The 18396-nt window shown below is 29.3% G+C and overlaps 1 protein-coding gene across 1 annotated transcript; it reads left to right on the top strand.

Moving 5' to 3' along the window:
- Positions 1-4386: 4386 nt before the first annotated feature.
- LOC131841117 (putative inorganic phosphate cotransporter) lies at positions 4387-15712 on the top strand. Its single transcript, XM_059189365.1, has 8 exons — positions 4387-4423; positions 6218-6423; positions 7739-7978; positions 9826-10035; positions 10404-10571; positions 11701-11917; positions 12239-12477; positions 15476-15712. Exons 1-8 carry the CDS (start codon positions 4387-4389, stop codon positions 15710-15712), a joined length of 1554 nt encoding a protein of 517 aa, XP_059045348.1.
- The last annotated feature ends 2684 nt before the right edge of the window (positions 15713-18396 follow it).

An 18396-nucleotide genomic window follows, 5' to 3' on the forward strand; every position in this document is an offset into this window, starting at 1 on the left:
AGATGTAAATAAGTTTTTGTTTTATTAATATCATCGTATGCTATTCAAAAAAAAAATACATATGTATTTAAATAAATGTTGCGTCAGTAGCCATTGATAATTTTAATTTTAATTTTAAAATGAAATAAGCTAGTTTAAAAAAATATAATAAAAAAAATGTATTGTACATACGTATATATACATGCATGTAGTGAAAAAATATACTGCCTGATAAGACGATTTTGTACAATGGTAGCGTCTTATCTAGTCATGTTTTTCCACCTGATATTAGGTACCTACCTGTTTCAATGTTCTTTGGATTGAGAGGGCTTTATGTACATTAAATTTATTAGGTACATGTGTTGGAATAGTAGTAAGTAAATAGAAAAGATATAAAGAATACTCCTATTTCTATGCCTTCATTATATTTTGGAAAAAAAGATGTGTATGAAAACGGAGAAATTTATACTCAATACTGTCAAATTATTCTCTTAACAAATAGTCTACAATAGCTATCAATAAAGAAGTAAGGCGTGAATACGCTACCTCTAAAAACTCTTAACAGCATCTATTTGATCAAATTAAATATTTCTAGTCGCGGTTATTTAGGGCTGCCACTATTTTATTTTGTACTCCATATATCGATTTCATAATTCTTCTTGTCCCTAACTACATCTATATCAGCAGCTAAATAGTTTGCGTAACATGTCATGTCTTAAAGAATTTACTTGAAATGAACATGTATAAAATGTAAACATTTAGAATCGTACGTATACTTTCTGCCATTGCAAGTGTGTATAGACCATTATATGAGAATCGAATTAGGTTTTTAAATTTTTTTCCATCTTAATTTATTGTCAATATAAATAAATAAAAAGAATGTGTTACAATTAATGTTTATTGTAGTAGTTAATTTTGTAACATGAAGGGAGTGGTTGGTGTTCGAAAAATAAAGCCTCAAATACAAATGAAGTTTTATTTTGAAAATCTTAAACTCTAATAAAGTAGAAAAAGGACAACTAAAAAAAAGATATATGTATTGTGTTAAGTCTGACTTTTATAAAATAAGTGAGCACAGTTATAGTAGTAGCCTATAGGGATCAGTGAAAAAAATTACATGTTTTACAAATTTAAAATAATACTATGAAAGCTAAGCAATAACGACAGAGTACGCGGGTGGTCTGAAAAGTTTTCGACCTATCAGTGATACAACAATTTTTTTCTTTAACGTTCTACATATGCTCCTTGTAACTCTACCCGCTTCTCTCAGCGTTGTGCCCATCTCTCTAATCCATCCAAATAGTACTCAGCGTTTTTCTGTGCAAAACAATTGTCCACAAAGGTGATTGCTTCCTCGTTTGATAAAAATCTCTGTCCTCCATGCTCAGTTTTCAAGTGAGGGAAGAAAAAGAAGTCGCTTGAGGCTAGATTTGGTGAGTCAGGAAAACAGTTCAAACCGTAATTTGTGGATTATACGTGGTTCGTAATTTGCTTCACAAAGGAAGAAAATTGATGACTGATATGGGTTTTTTGTTGAAGCATGGGATATCATTATACAAGAGAGCATAAATAGCATCATCATGGATACTGTCAGGATATGACAACAGGCTACTGTTCAAGTTTATAGACGGTGGTTGCTATTTTCCATCAAGTGGACTGTTCATTTGTTTATTTTCCATAAAATACTGTTAATATCTCTTTTGTACTTATTTGTAATGTTTAATAATTACACGTTTTATATACAAGTATTTACATTGTTGTTGTTAATAAAACTTCCTTGTTTTCTATGTTTCATAGTAAGATCTCAATTTATCATTTATATTCACAGCCTCTGTTTTCATTATTATCATTATTTCTTTGTCACAAAGATGACATATATTTGTATCAATTTTTATATGTATTTCTGTCTAATCTGTTTCTTACTCTAATTTTCATCATTTACTACGTGAACTTCTAAAAATCTTTGCTGCTGACATGATTTATTTCCGTGTATAAGTATGTATGTATAAAATTATGCAGAATGCAATTCTTTAGATAAGATATGGTGAATTAGAATTGTGGGGCGATATATTAGATAGATTAGATTAGCCGAGTTTTTTCTAGAGACTAGGTACAAAATTAGGTAAATATTGCTACAATAGCATATTTAAATATTCTAAAAGTTGGCAAAGCGTATATATCCATTGATGTTTCAGACTCTATATGCTATGGTAATTAAAATTAGAACATTAACAATAACAAATATAACTTTAAGTACAGAATTTCTTGAATCTGTTTATAAATTGAAATCTGAAGTGATTTATATAAATTTTCATATAATATAATACACAATTGTTCAGTATGTAGATTGTTACCTAAAAGTTGTATCCTAAACGAATGGACCGATTTAAATGATATTTTCATCATGCGTATATATGTTAATGGTTTCCTAAGTGGTCTAATGTATGTTGAATGTATTTTGGCGCCGTTTTTTAAAGTAGGAGAATGTCTGCTTGGTCCGCTAGTATTATTATGATATTACACCTCTGATCTTGTACCCAGATCAATTTACAAATATCAATTCTTATAGTTTAAAGCAAAAAAGTTGTACATGCCACAATCTGTTTAGTTTTCACAATACAGTGACTTATCATGAAAAATGTAAGAATTATCGTTCATATAGATGAATGTAGATATTATAGAGATATAGGTATAGAGCATGCATCATTATTTGAGTCATTATTATACTAAAGTATACGCGCATTGTGAAAGAATTTCCAAGAGCAAATATAGTTTAAAAATTCCTAACACATATGGCAATGGCTTAAATAATACCCTGAATAAAGTGTGATCAAAATATAAATAAATATATTAGAGTATAACTATGTTTTTATCTAACAAGATAACGGTTTACCTAATGGTAAATGGTAACCTTCGCCTATATACATGAACAGCACTATGAACATAACTATCATATGATGCAACGCCTGCGAAGCATTACTATTCCGGAGGACAAAGACTAATTTCACGTTATGTACATCAAAAATACCTGTTTCTTATTTTTTATTCTATTAAAAATGAGAAAACACGAATGATCAGATCATAGAATATAAGTCCAGTTCGACTCATACTTTACCTGTCATTATTATGTTATGAAAACCGATTATCCCCAGCGTAGGATCACCTGTATTAAAAATGGTAATGAAGGTTTTTGTATTGTTTATTATGTGATTAAGCTAATATCTGTCGTTATATCAAGACCAACATGTCAAATAATGTTTTAGTATTCACTGAAGTACACGTATAAGATCACAATATTAAACTGTAATATGTATTTATTTTTTATGTAACAAATGTAATTTACTTTACTAGATTAGTCTTAAATAAAGTAAAAAACATAGTACATAATATCGATTTTATTATATATAGTTAATAATGATTTTTACTATAATACAGTATTTCAGATTATAACAAAATATTACATTGTAAAATTTTATAACAGAAGAAAATATATTTTCATTGTTATACAATTATGTATATTTAATTTAAAGTGTCATTAGATTATTCTTCAATAAATGTAGACAAGTGAAAAACAATAGTGAAGTGTGTGTTACAGTATATTAGAATAATATAGGTACTGTAACAAAGGTAAGTAGATGAATTATTCGTCTGTAAAACATAATAATTATTACTTCAAAGTCAGTTGAATAGGAAGGATCAAATAGCATAGTAGGATATTTGAATAAAATGTTATGATATGTCTGTTTAAACGTGTGGAAGTCAAACTTAAAAAAGACTGTAAGCGTTAACCTTATAAAAGACTGTTTTAAAAGATAAACAACTATATAACCTTGATGCTCTATTTTCTTTATGTATTTGTATTTATATTTTTTAAAGCTTTTCTATTTATGTAAGAGGAAACATACTGTTTTCTATATCTTTTTTATTTAATGTAATTCAGTAACTGTTTCTCTTATTTTATTCCCCTATTTAAATTACACATACACATATGACATATTATCATTTATAATATGTCACAATTCAAGTTAAATTCTTATATTGAATATTTATTTCGAAACTCAAAACATGGCTTTGTTTCATTACACAAATTCTGTAAATGGTATATGAACATACCATAAGCAAATTATGATTATAATGACTACTATATTTTATCTAGACTCTTTCATTACATTTAAAGCGGTTTACCACGGAGAATTTCAAATATTATCTTTATGTAAGAATTTATTTAGAGTACTCTCAGATCTGTCACAGATAAGCACATGTTACCCATTTCATATATTGCACTCTATATAATATTTTACTACAGAGTACAACTTAAAATAATATTTTGATGTATTTGTGAATTTCAGGATACAAATGTATTTAATTTACAATTCTAAGTGACTATATATAAAAATAAAGTAGACAATGACGCTTAAAGGTTGGAGACTTATATTAAACAGAGGTGAGTTTAAAATACTTTTAAAATGTTTCATTTACATTGTGTATTTTTATATTCACGAATTCATAATTCTTTATGCAATTTTTCTGCCAATCGAAAAGCTAAGGTTATGTGATCAATTTGCAAACTACATTAACTGACATATTGCTTAGTCAGTAAGTAGTTTTTGAGTCAATCCAGATTATTATTAAGCTCATGTACAAGAGGAGTATTTATATAAAAAACATAACTTTGCATTATTTACATATATACTAGAAATAATCTATTCCTGATTTTCGCTTCTTTTATCCTTAAATTATACAAAAAGAATAGACAATATTAAGTTCAACAATGGTACAAATTATTAGATTTGTCTGGTTTGTTTTTCCATATAGAATATGATGATATGAAACATCAGACAATCTGTAACTGCATACTACAATATAATAATAAATATTTTTATGTTATTATTATTTATAGTGTCACTGTAATCTAAACAGCTGTAAAGTTATGTATACGTAACTATTTTATATTCTGAAATTGACAAGAATCTAGTGGTTATCTTTAACATATATATGTCTAAGCAATTGATGGGATGTTACAGATAATAGTATCAAAACATTATTATAGTTTGGTTTCAAAGTACTTGCCTACTTTTAATACAATGGTAACTTTTAATACAATGGCTCCCGGTCTACTACTTTTTCCCATCTAGATTCGTATGCATATATTAAGCTAATAATATTACTTTCTGTTTTATGAATTTAGGTATTTTTTTAATTTACCAATAACAGTATAACATTATCGCTACATAAAATTTATTGTACCTGTACTATCATTAGTTTGAAGCCACCATATTTTACTTAAGTCTGTGTAAATGATGTATGTGTATAAATAAAATTATGCACAATCATTTCCTAAGTTACAATTAGGTTGAATATCAGTATCAGAAATAAAGATCTATTATTTTTGATACGGATATTCAACTTCATTGTAATTTAGGAAATGATTGTGCATAATATTCAAAACAATGATATTTTATATCGTCATTATTATAATTTTAGTATCATTATTTTCTCATGAATTCACTGCTTCACACAGGTTGCTTGATTGCCGCAAAGTACGGTTGTAAGCTACAAACTCATAAGTGACAGTCTATGTAGACTTATGTTTAGCCATGTATGTATCTACATATACATATATGCAATATAAGAGTACATTACGTATCATGAATTTCAAACAGCCATAAATTTTCTCTTACTAAACTCGTATATTTCTTTTCAAGTCTGCCCAATAATAATAAATATAAGAAAACGGCATCTAACGAATCGTTATAATTTATTTAATTATAATATTAAATTATACCATCTTATCCTCTATGGTCGCTGGTTTAATTCCTTGTACTGTAAAAACATTTGTATTCATGACTATGATTGTTTATATTGGTATTGGTGTTTTCTATATATATATTATTATGTATATATTTGCAAAAAGTGTATAAATGTATTCATATTAGTTTTTAGTACTCATATCACAAACTCTTGCCCAGAGTTGTAATCATTATTGCAAAGAATGCTCTTTTGATCATTGTATTTATATATGACTGCCCTATTGTAATTCTAATTATATGTGTAACATAATGTATATTATAATTAGTTCTATTTACTGTATATTGCATATAGAGTATATAGAGTGTTTTTCTTCATTTAAATGTTGTCCTATATATTGTGTTGCATGTTTAATAAAAATAGTACTGTTATATATAAAAATCTGATACCGAGTATATTTATTTATATATTGCTCACATTTTGTTCACAGTATTATTTATACCACAGCGATATGTATTGGGTATTTTGGGATTATTTGCTCTTGCAAATTCTTTTACAATGCGCGTATGCCTCAGTATGACAATAACTCAAATGGTGGTACACACACCTCCATCTGAACATATTATTGGTGAAACCTGCCCAGATACATCCGCAAGCAGTAACCACACAATTGGAAACGCCACAATAATTTATGCGGTAAGATTTGTATATTTTCCTATTAATATAGAATTTATAGCAATATTAACTTCAGTTTTAACAGGTAGCAAACGCACCTTGACGTAGCCACTCATCTGATTCACAAGCCAAAGTTGATATGTGTACTAGAATCTAACATGACAGGAAACGAGTCCACTGGCCTTTCTCTGGTCAATTTCATCTGTTATCGGTGTTTCACCGTTTATAAATCAAACCATGATGATGATTAGCAATAATGAAGTAGATAAACTAACTTATTACTTTTAGGGTTAAATCAGTAAAACAGTAGGGCACGACGCTTCCAATGAAAAAATTTGTGAAAATATACACATGTTAACCAAAGTAACATAAAAAAGAAAACTGCGTTACTTTTTGTAGCCGGTGTTGTTACTCTACACTCATAAAAAGACCACTCAGTAAAAAAAAAACTACTCGTTTTTTAGTTTTCTTTATCATGGTCTGTCATTAGATCGCTGGAAAAGAGTAGTGTGATTACCACTTTGAACACAAGATACAAATTAGTACTCTATAAGTAGGTACTTAAAGCAAATGACTGTTATTAGAAGTACGTAAACACGGCGAAAATACAGGAAAAAGAAATCGGAGACACAAAAACAATTCAGCAAAACAACTAGGGAGCAGACTGATGCTGGTAAGATTGTATGTACTCAGTTATTTAAGGTAACGAGGACATAAAAGTTCAGCCATAGGTAAATGTGGAATATAGCAAACAATAAAAATGAAACTACGTAGAATTTCATCGAGGTTAATAAAAAAGCGACATATGTATAGTCGTGAAAAACATTGTGAAGATTTTTCATTCTGTAATGTAAACTATTAGTCAAGACTCATTATTTTTCTTTACTTTAGTCCTGGCTGTAATTATGTACATAAATAATAATTAAAAGAGACTCATAGGTAATTCATATTAATATGATATTCTTTTTTAAGTTACTGGAATGGTGAAATGAACCTGACGGTCAGTACTCAGAAAAAAAGCAACTTTTGCCTATATAAATATGTCTATTCATATGAATTGACATCACGTCGTCATAGTATCACTTATACTCATTCTTGAACGAATGTGTTATGCCTATATAGAGTATGGAGGTAATTTCATTGCGATTTTTCACACTTAAAATCAAAATGTAGGTTGTAAAGGGTGTTGTTTCACGGCAGGAATAGGCTAATATAGGGACACAGTTGACCAGGCAGCGATCTCTCTTATTTGCTATTTTATTTACCTACCTTGGCAAAATCATTTATCAAAATCAATTTACCTCACAGCTATCATTTCAAGTATAAATATTTACAGGGTCGAGAAAGATACGACTGGAGTGAAGCCACACAAGGTTTTCTACTAAGCGCTTTCTACTACGGCTATGTACTTACACACTTGCCTGGAGGCATTTTAGCAGAAAAATTTGGTGGAAAATGGACTGTTGGAGTAGGGTTGCTGTGTACTTCCTTGGCAACTATTCTCACTCCATGGGCAGTCAGTTTTGGTGGAGCGACAGGATTATTCATTATTAGAGTAATTGAAGGTGCTGGAGAGGTAAGTTTTATAACTACATAATATTATGTATTGGTTTTTGTATTACATATAATATATGTTTAGAATATCAGAACCACCTATGAAATATCATCCAAATCATGCATTCATCAATAGACGTATATTAATCATACACTCGTATGAATATTAAGATGATACTGCTCAGATGTTTTTTATTACCTGTCGATGTAATGGTGAACATATGTATTTTTATGTGTATGTTAAACGTAGCAGAGGGCGACTACCGCCGTCTCTGGGGTTATTTTAATATTAACGGCGTATCCATTACAGAAATATAAATCGCCACGATTTTTTTCCTCATTCTCCTCCAAATTATTTATATTTAAGTAACGAAATATTTTTACATTATCATCAAGAATATTAAAGGAAGGTATCCAATATTCTTGTGAAGAAGGAAGTAGAACTGATATGCAAGCAACTTTTTCATGTATACCACTATCTTACGTATTTCATGTCATAAAGTAAGTTCAGTGACTCGACGTCTGAATGACAAGGTTAGGTAACTTCAATATAAATTTGTTTCGATATCGCAACATGTATGTACTTTGTTTGCCAATATTTTAGTTTATTTAGGTTATGGAGGTTAAGTGCCTCTAGTTCTATCTTTTATAAATTTAAAATTGAAGATAAAGAGGGTTAGTCATTTATTTATTCTTTTTAACAAAAAATTGTATACATGCCTGACTTAACGCCTAAGAGTCGGAGATGATATTATAGTGCAAGAGGGAAGTTTCCAATGTATTAACAATGAGACCACTGATTTAATAGGTATCAATGAAGAGACAATTTTAGATATTGGGAATTTTAATAAGAAACAGAGAATACCATATTTTTTTATATTACATAATTATAGTACATACTGACAATAAGTAAAAACATTATTGTACATTTTTTTAGTAAAATTTTGATAGTATACTTTATTTTCGTATGTTTCTGCCTGTGTGCCTTGAAACTAATTAAATTATAGAACAATAATCATTAGAAAATTAATTCCGTAAAAAGTGCTTGTCAATTTATAATTTAGCAGGAAACAGTAAGATCTTGATAATTATTGTCCTTCCTTTCATTTGTTTAGTTACTATTGCACTCGTATAATCCATTGTTTTCCGTCCATTGTTTATATAATTCTTATGCAATACTATGAATTTTATACACCATAATTTCAAAACTATTTTCTTCCAATAAAAAAAGGAATTTATATCTTTCAAAATGGAACTAAACTTTGACGTCAGTCTATGGATACGTATGGATACGTATATACGTAAATTTCGATATGCCTATATTACAATAGGCATATCGAAATTTGGAAAATAATAAGATTGTTGTGAAGTATTTTCCTTGTAAAAAGCCTTATTATAAAATTGAAGAATTTATAAATGATAATAATTTTTTTGTAGAAAATATCTAACTTAAAATTCAAACCGCTGACAATGCTATCTGATTGAACAGAGATTAAGTGCGTAGCGGTTTCTATGTTGATCATCGCATGCCTAATCCTTGTTAATGTAAATATAATTAAATCAATATTTATTTAAAAGAGCAATACACAAGTTTCTTTCTTATTCTTGTTGTGATGAATCTGCATTCCGAATGAGCGGTAGAATCAAAAAACTTGACTATTCAAAAGTGCTTAAATTAAGTTTATTTGAATAAAGATTATTTCTATTTCTATTAATATTGATAATAAAAAATTGAGAAATTTGTCTATAAATATTTCTCTGTATTAAACGAAGTAATTGATATTCTATTATATTAAAACAATAAAGACTATATATTCATATGAATATATATGAAATGAATTAATTGTAATGGACTTTTTTGTATTTTAGGGTCCCGTAACCCCTGGATTCGTGTTACTATTAGCACGATGGGTTCCCCCATCGGAGAGATCAACGTTTGGTGCCATGATATTTGGAGGTGCACAAATAGGAAATATATTTGGTCCATATATATCTGGCCTTCTTTTAGCCAATGGCGGTGACTGGGCTAACGTCTTTTATGTTTTTGGCACATTAGGAGTTTTATGGTTTTTATTTTGGGTAAGAAAAATGTGTTTTCTTTATATATTTTAAAATCTAATAATGATATGTGTTTTATTAGCCGCTTTTGGCTAGTATGAATAGCGTAATATACAGAGTACACCTATCTAATTTTACTAATTAATGCAGCGCTTGTGAAGACTACTAATCAACTACATACAAACTTATGAAAGTACTGCTTTATAACTGAAGTAGTAAATAAACTGATGACGAATTTGATGTAGCAATAATGACAGTGAAATTACAATACTGGAGAATAACAATGTGATGTCATTGTTGTTACAGTTGCTAATGTTATTATAAACTTGGTCAATCTAGTTACACAAACCAAAAAAATATTAGTTTCAGTGTATGAAAAACTGTTTCAGATAATTTTATGCTATAGTACTCCAAACACACATCCTTTCATATGTGATGAAGAAAGAGACTATTTGAATGGAAACATTACAGCTTCTGGTCTTCATAAGAAGTTGAATCCTGTACCTTTCAAGGCTATTTTACGATCTAGACCATTGTGGGTGTTGGTAATGGCAGCTGTAAGTATATTAATAGTTCTTATATATTACTGAATTAAAATTGTTATCTATATGACTTAGCATGTTTAGTAGTATCATAGATTTAATTTATAAATGATTTAATTACTGGTTAGGAAGTATTAAGTTTATTGAATGAGAGCATATTTTAATTTATTATATAATATGTGATGATTTAAATAAATGAACTGTGAAATATGAAATAAATATTAAAATAAATTAAAATGAAATTATTATTGTTCACGTCTATTAGCAATTTCTTTTTCTATTGTTGTGACTTACAGTTTTTATATTAGATATTAAAAATAGCCTAGTAGAGGTAATTGTCTCATATAGAGGAAGATTAGTTAAATGTGATATTAAATATTAATTAATTATTACAGCTATGATACCGCTACTCGGTCTAGTTACCTATTTCTAAGTATTCGAATTAAAGTATTAATAAGTTATTTAAATTAAAACCTAATAATTGCTTTGTATACGGCTATATATTGGATTGAAATAAATAGATACAACCTTAGTATTCAGAAACTGCAACGCGTAAGGCACCCTCTGTAATACTTATATGGTACCGATACCTAATTTCGTTTGTATTACATATATTTAGGTGACAGTTACCACGAAGCTATAAACTGGTATCTACATAGTATAAAATCCGCTTACTATTAAAAATACTAAAAAAATACGCTTGCAAACGAAATCACAATGTCCTGTATAGGGTAAGTTGATTGTTGCGGTTGTGAACGTAGGTAATATTTGATTTGGTCACGTTTTGCTGACTATATTTAAATCTAACCCTGGCTAGTAGGTACTACCGGTTTTCGGATTCCTTCTAATCGAATCGGTTATACATCGAACTTAAAAAATCGGAAATTTAATTATAAATCGTAAATTTTCAAATCGTCATTATGTACATAAATAAAACAATTTCTTATTTTTTAAAATCAAAGGGACCTTTTGAAAACTATTTTACTTATAGACCAAGTTCCATCAAGAAACTGAAATTGTAACAGCGTTAATCATGTCAAAATGTAATTTAAATTAAACCAAAAAGTTTCAATTTGTTCTAGATCACATTATTATGGTATTTGATATACTCTTCATAGCTATGAAATAAATTTCTTATTTTCAGATTGGTCACGACTGGGGATATTTCACAATGATCACAGATCTCCCCAAATATTTTTCGGATGTACTTAAATTTAATATAAAAGAGACGGGTCTGATGTCGGCACTTCCATATATTGCTATGTATATTTTTTCATTTGTATTTGCAAGTTTATGTGATCTATGCATAAAAAAGAAGTGGCATAGTATTGGTACTGGCAGAAAAATTTACACAACGCTATGTAAGTAATGTACAAAGTATAGAAAAATATTAATTGTTTAGAATCATATTTTTTTTTGTAAAGAGAATTTCTATCAATGAGAAACATTGCAAAGTCATCTCAATTTTTATATATTTATTATTTGTATTTTACAAAAAAAAAAAAATATTTTACACTAATTGTCGGTGATTGAGAAAGAATTAGTATCATTTTAGTAATCCCTAACAGTAATCTTATTGCTAATTCAATGTATAGGCTGTGTAGTGAAAAAATAACCGACTATATAGCCACTTGATTTAATTTTTCCTTTAACTCTATCACAGTTAAGGACATTTTTTGCAGCTTCTTCCGTACCGGCTGTTTTTATTATTCTGGCCTCGTACTCGGGTTGTAATCGACTTGCGGCTGTCGCTTTATTCGTCGCTTCCATGGCGTTCATGGGAGGATTTTACAGTAGCGTCAAAATTAATGCTATGGATATTGCTCCCAACTATGCAGGCACGTGTTCCGCCTTCGTCAATGGTATTGCAGCTATCTCTGGGATAATAACGCCTTATCTTGTTGGTTTATTGACACCTGACGTAAGTAAATACATGTAAGATATTCTACTTAGTACTAAGAACACACTGTTGAGAGATTGATAATGTCTATATATCTAATCAATCGATCAATATGGGGTTAAAACTTTTTGTTTATACCTATACAATTTTTATCGTTAACAAAAAGTGTAACGTTTTTTATGAATAAAGATATGATAATCGGAAGGACTTTGGAGTTAATGGATGAACAAGCCAGTTTCAAAATACTAATTTAATCAACAAGTGAACCAAATAATGTATACGGAAACGAATTTCTACAGTCACGAATTCTAACAAAAAATAATTTAACCATTAACAGAGTCGTATTGGTCGAGGTCAGGAGATATTTTATTTTCTCTAAATTAGTAGTCATATAGGAAAAGATAAGAAAAATACGTAACTTATAATATACATAGATATGTACGAAAGCGTTAAGATATTTCATATACTATCTAGTCGACAAACTAAGTATTGCGTTAGAGGGCAGAAGACAACTATAAGGCTTTCAGTTACTTGGATATTTCTGCCAGCCCGGCATTGAGATGGCATGAAGATAATAGATACGGTAGTAATTACTCAGACAGTCGGAATGATTTTATGTCGTACAAATTACGAAGCTAGGGCAAATAGTAACAAATTAATTAAATTAACAAACTCTAACGTCATGATGTCGAAAAAGTCGATAATGAAATAGTAGCACAAATAGGGCAAAAATCAAGGTTCTAGGACAGTTTAGACAATGGTTTATAATACGATTAGTCTGTTGGGATACGTATAAGGAACGCAACGCGCACGTGACACCCTTGGTGTTTCAGGTCCATATAACTGTTTAACATCAGATTGCCCATAAGATTGTTTGCCACCTACATAGTATAAAAAAGATAGAATAAATAAGGAATATTGGTTACCATTTATTAATGGCATGGCAATGGCAATGGCAATACAAAGTTCATTTTTCATAATTGATTAATATTTTTACCACATGAATGACTTGAATTATTCCAAACTGTATGTACATTAGTCTTAAGTCACAAGGAAATAATAATATTCCGTTGTAATGTGAAATGATGAAGCAGTAATTATTAGTCTTTGGATTATTTTAATGGCTTCAAACGTTGTCAGTTAGTAGGTACTTACAAGTATAAGATAAGAATTTGTTTTACAATACACTGTGTATTTTGCCTTCCGATACATAAACGTCAGTAACTTAATTGAGTACAATAGAATTTTCAATAAAAAATTGAAATATATATAACACATTTATTCATACAGGACCTTCCGGCCTCTTAGGCAAGTTATAATTTTTTATTACTATCCCTACTGTTCTAGTTTGGCTAGCTACTTCTGTTGATAAAAACTGGTAAGAAACTCGACCAGTGAAAAGATAACTTAAATGTAATGTAACTTAAAAAAATGTTACTACTACTAAGTTCAGACTTTAAAAAGATAGCATAGCGTTCAAATTGTGTATATGTCTAACATACGATGTCTCGTATACAAAATGTTTTATTTCCATATTGTATTGGCGTTACTAGTTCAGAAAATCGTTGCGTGATCGACTAATACCATGCAAAGATATCTCCTCATAATGAAAGAATTATCATCATCATTCTACAATAGATTCACCTAAGACATTGCATTAAGGAACAAATCATTCCAAGTAATTTTTTCCTCACTCTTAAGGAAAGAATCCCATCATAACTTCGGAAACATGAATATCTATCTATTACGGCATATCTTCAGAGATTTTTGTGGTAGTGGTTTAGCAAACCACCTCATTTCAATTGTCACAAGTTCAATTCTCGCCATCGTATGCAATTATTATGTGTGTGGCCTAAGTCATTTCTATTTATATTATGTATATTTATAGTTAACTAAGCGTGTGTGAATTATCCTGGGTCATTATTGTTTATATATACTTATGTATAACCTTAACAGTGCGAGATCATATTACAACGCCTTCCATTGCTATCTGAGAACGTGCTGCAGTGCCGTTGCTTTATGATTTACAATAGGCGCTAATAGGATTTTGGAATCTTATTTAGATTAGATTTAGAAATGTGTTAAATTACTTATTTTTCTTAAGTTCAATTATGAAAGATTACAAAATATGAAACTTATAATGCATTCTGAAAGATGTGTCATGTCAGATGCAACTGAAACTCTAAATATCAGTCAAGCTTTCATTCATTTATCTCTTGTACCGTATATTTCTACTACTTTGAACATATACATAGGTCGAAAATGTAATAACAATGGTTCAGATCCGGTTTTCTCAAACTATTAATGTTCCTATTAATGTTTCCAGAAGACAGTTAAGGAATTTTAACAAACTAATTAAATACCCTACAACATTTTATTTCAAACCCCAAATAAAATAATATAATTGACTGTTGAAGAAAATAGGGTTTTAATTGCTGTGCCCAAAAAAAATATTTTTAAAATGATTGTGATAGATGGGCTTGTCGTAAATTGAGTCAATTTAAAGATTCATTTTGGACGGTCGAATAAAGACCATTTTTGTATTTTGTTTTTATCATGACCAGGTGTGAAAACCGTGTCTCACATAAGTATGTTGTAGCAATGGGTTAAAGGATTCGTTGTTTTGTGTGAGAGTTCAGGGTACTCTTCCTATCTAGTCTTCGTACCTGCTAGTCATCAAGCCACCATTACTTAAATTTTGTCGCGAACCCCATCGAATGACGAATTCGCGTAACTCACTTTGAGAAACCCTGGTCCTGATGGTAGAAAATTTAAAAATGCCAGTGAGATCAGTTATCTACATAGCACAGGATTGTACAGGATGTAGAGATATATGTAGTGAGGAGATTACGTCCGTGCCACGATCCTTAAGAGCTATGAACCGCGTTTAGTAGTAGTAGTAGGTAATATATTATTATTTAAAAATAAAAGCAAATAAATATTGAAACAGATTGTTAAAGAACCACTAATTAATGTAATTAACTTTATTTTATTTTAAATTCATAAATTTGTTTTTCAGCAAACAATTGAACAATGGCGCATAGCATTTTGGACTGTATTTGCTGTGTTAGTTGGGACCAATATCGTGTATGTTATTTGGGGGTCCGGTGAACAACAATGGTGGGATGATGTGGACAAGTTCGGGTACCCATCTAATTGGAAACACGGTCCACTTGCAAAACGTACTCCAGCTCTGAATACAGAAAAAAAAGTTGTGTATCCAAAACATGATCACTCACCAGTCACAATTGATTAAAATAAAATAAGAATAAACATTTTTTTTATTACCATTACGAACCTATCTATTATATAATATCTATCTACTACTTAATGTAGTGTTATAGGTTATTCAAATATAAGAAATTAAAAATAATTAATATAATTAAAAAAAAAAAATCCATATGAATGCCAAATAGCATATGATTCTCTGAAAGCATTAAGTACAAGTCCTATATTGAACGTTCAAGTAGTCCTATACGAACTTAAAAGTACGTATGATATTGGTAGAAGTTAAACAATTCTCATATATATATTAATGGTTTCAATAACATTACTGTCTACAAAATGAATTGTTCTACACCAAAAATTTAAGTCTTTCGTTTACCCCTTAATAATTTTTAATTGAACATTAAATTTAGAATACATTTTATTGCTGTGAACGAGATACAAGTTAACCACTTATAACCAGTTATCAAGACTATGTTTAGCATTGAAACTTAAATTAGACTGTTTTAGTAGGTATAAGTATATCGCGTATATTTTAGTAGCCACTTCTCTAAGAAATATCTAAGTAGGTTTTATTTGTACAGTGTTAATAAGTAAAATACCTATAAAATAAACCTGAACATGTTCTCTCAATGAATAAGAAAAGTACATATTTACATTTCACATTTACATAATACGTAGAAAATGATACAGATGAGTACTACACAAAATACTTAAATGTAAAATGTTCATATTGTACGGTAACCGAACCCATGAACAATGGTATATGAGACAGTATGCTAATCATCCAGACCACTGAGATTACTTCATATGTAGTTTTATCCATACTGATATTATACATTCGAAAACGATTCTGTTTATTTATTATTATTACTATTTCACGATTAAATAGCTGACTAAGATCTTAATGAAATTTTATACGAAGAGTATAAACGAGGACGAAAGCTCCTTTTCATTTCAATTTATATCTGGAAGAGGGTAATATAGTGAGTGAAACTTTGTGCAGGCGAAGTCGCGAGCTAACAGCTAGTAGTTAGTAAGTAATTAAGTTATCTAATTTAATATATCTAATATAATCATAAATACTAAATATTATTATAAATACTAAAGTTCTAACTTTAGTATACATTCTAATGTATGTTTGTTATATTTACATGCATTATATTTTACATCTGATGTTGTGATTTATTAATGCTAATCATATTATAAAGAATGTTTTATTTAATTAAACGAATTCGTCATCATTATCACAAATATCTATTTTTATTGAAATTTCCGTGAGTATTCTGAAAACTTTTCAATTTACATATAACTAACAACTTTTCGCTATATAGTCTGCTTTTTTGAGATATCACACATAGTCTACGTTCATATTTTTATGTTTACATTAAAATTACTTTAACGCGTTTAGATATTAATCATAAAATCGTAACAAACATCTATATGCTACATATTTCCCAAATTATAATCTTAGTATGGATACCTATATATCAATATGTATATAATAAATATATAAAAAAATGTATAGTCAAATATGAATAGTCACTTTTTCAGTCTACAATACTAGGAATTAAAATATATCATTAAATTGAGTAATTTACTACAGTCTACCTGTTATCAGGGCGGTTGAAACACTGCTGAAATACCGGGAACTCAATAATAATGAAACGTGGTAAGGTGCCGTGAATAAATAGTTATTATTTAAACTAATTATATCATTATTACAAATAACTGTTTGTTACTTTTTACGACAAATCTGCTGAACGGTATTCATGTGGGAATGAGGATTCGCGAATAACAGGATGATTATTTTATAGAACTCCTTTTATTTAAATTAAAAAAAAAAAACATTTACTATGATACATGAAACGACCTAACTATATGGCAGTCTACGAGGAAGAGAGCGATGCCCATCCTCTTTTTCCATTCATTCCTTTCTCCATCCATTCACTCTTTCGTTTCTATCCATTTGCTCCTCTGTTTCCATTCATTCATACTCATTGTTATTCGTTCATACCAAGTTTCAAATAACTGCCATACATTGGAGCCTGACATCAGGGTCCGTCTTTTCTACAATTCCTCTAACACACTCTTTTCATACATATACTACACACTAAAGCAAAATATAGAATGAAAATACAACTAAACACCTTAAATTAAAACATGACCCTTCTTATAACATAGTTACACAACTTTAACATATTACACAGTACAAAAAATAATAATAATACACAAAGAAAAAAAAATACAACTGGTACAGTACCTATATCCTATAATCAAATACAATATAAATAAGTATAAAATAGGTACAATCAAATAATCCTTTATCTTCACCATAAGCTAATACTGCGCGCGCGCAGCCATCAACTTAATTTGAAAATTACAATAATTTCAAGTAAATGAGTTTCAAGAACTAACCTCTGGCCACCTCTTCATATAGTCTGATGAAATACGTATCATAGGTCCCTCAGAAGCAATATCGACCTTCAGTACATCAAAGTCTCTGCCATTGACTTTAAAAACTTTATAAGGTCCTAAATACCTTTGCTTTAATTTCATATTAGTACCAAATTGGGTTCTCTTGATTACTACATAGTCACCAATATTATGTTTAAGGCTTTCCTTGCGTTTTTTATATATTTAGATTTTCATCTTGTACTTTTAAAATTTGTATCTTAGCCTGTTCTCTCGTTTTATCTATTTGTCACAAATTCG

This window comes from Achroia grisella, unplaced genomic scaffold (assembly GCF_030625045.1).
Source record: "Achroia grisella isolate CSIRO2021 unplaced genomic scaffold, CSIRO_AGI_Agris_v1 utg1573, whole genome shotgun sequence".
Lineage (NCBI taxonomy): Eukaryota > Metazoa > Arthropoda > Insecta > Lepidoptera > Pyralidae > Achroia > Achroia grisella.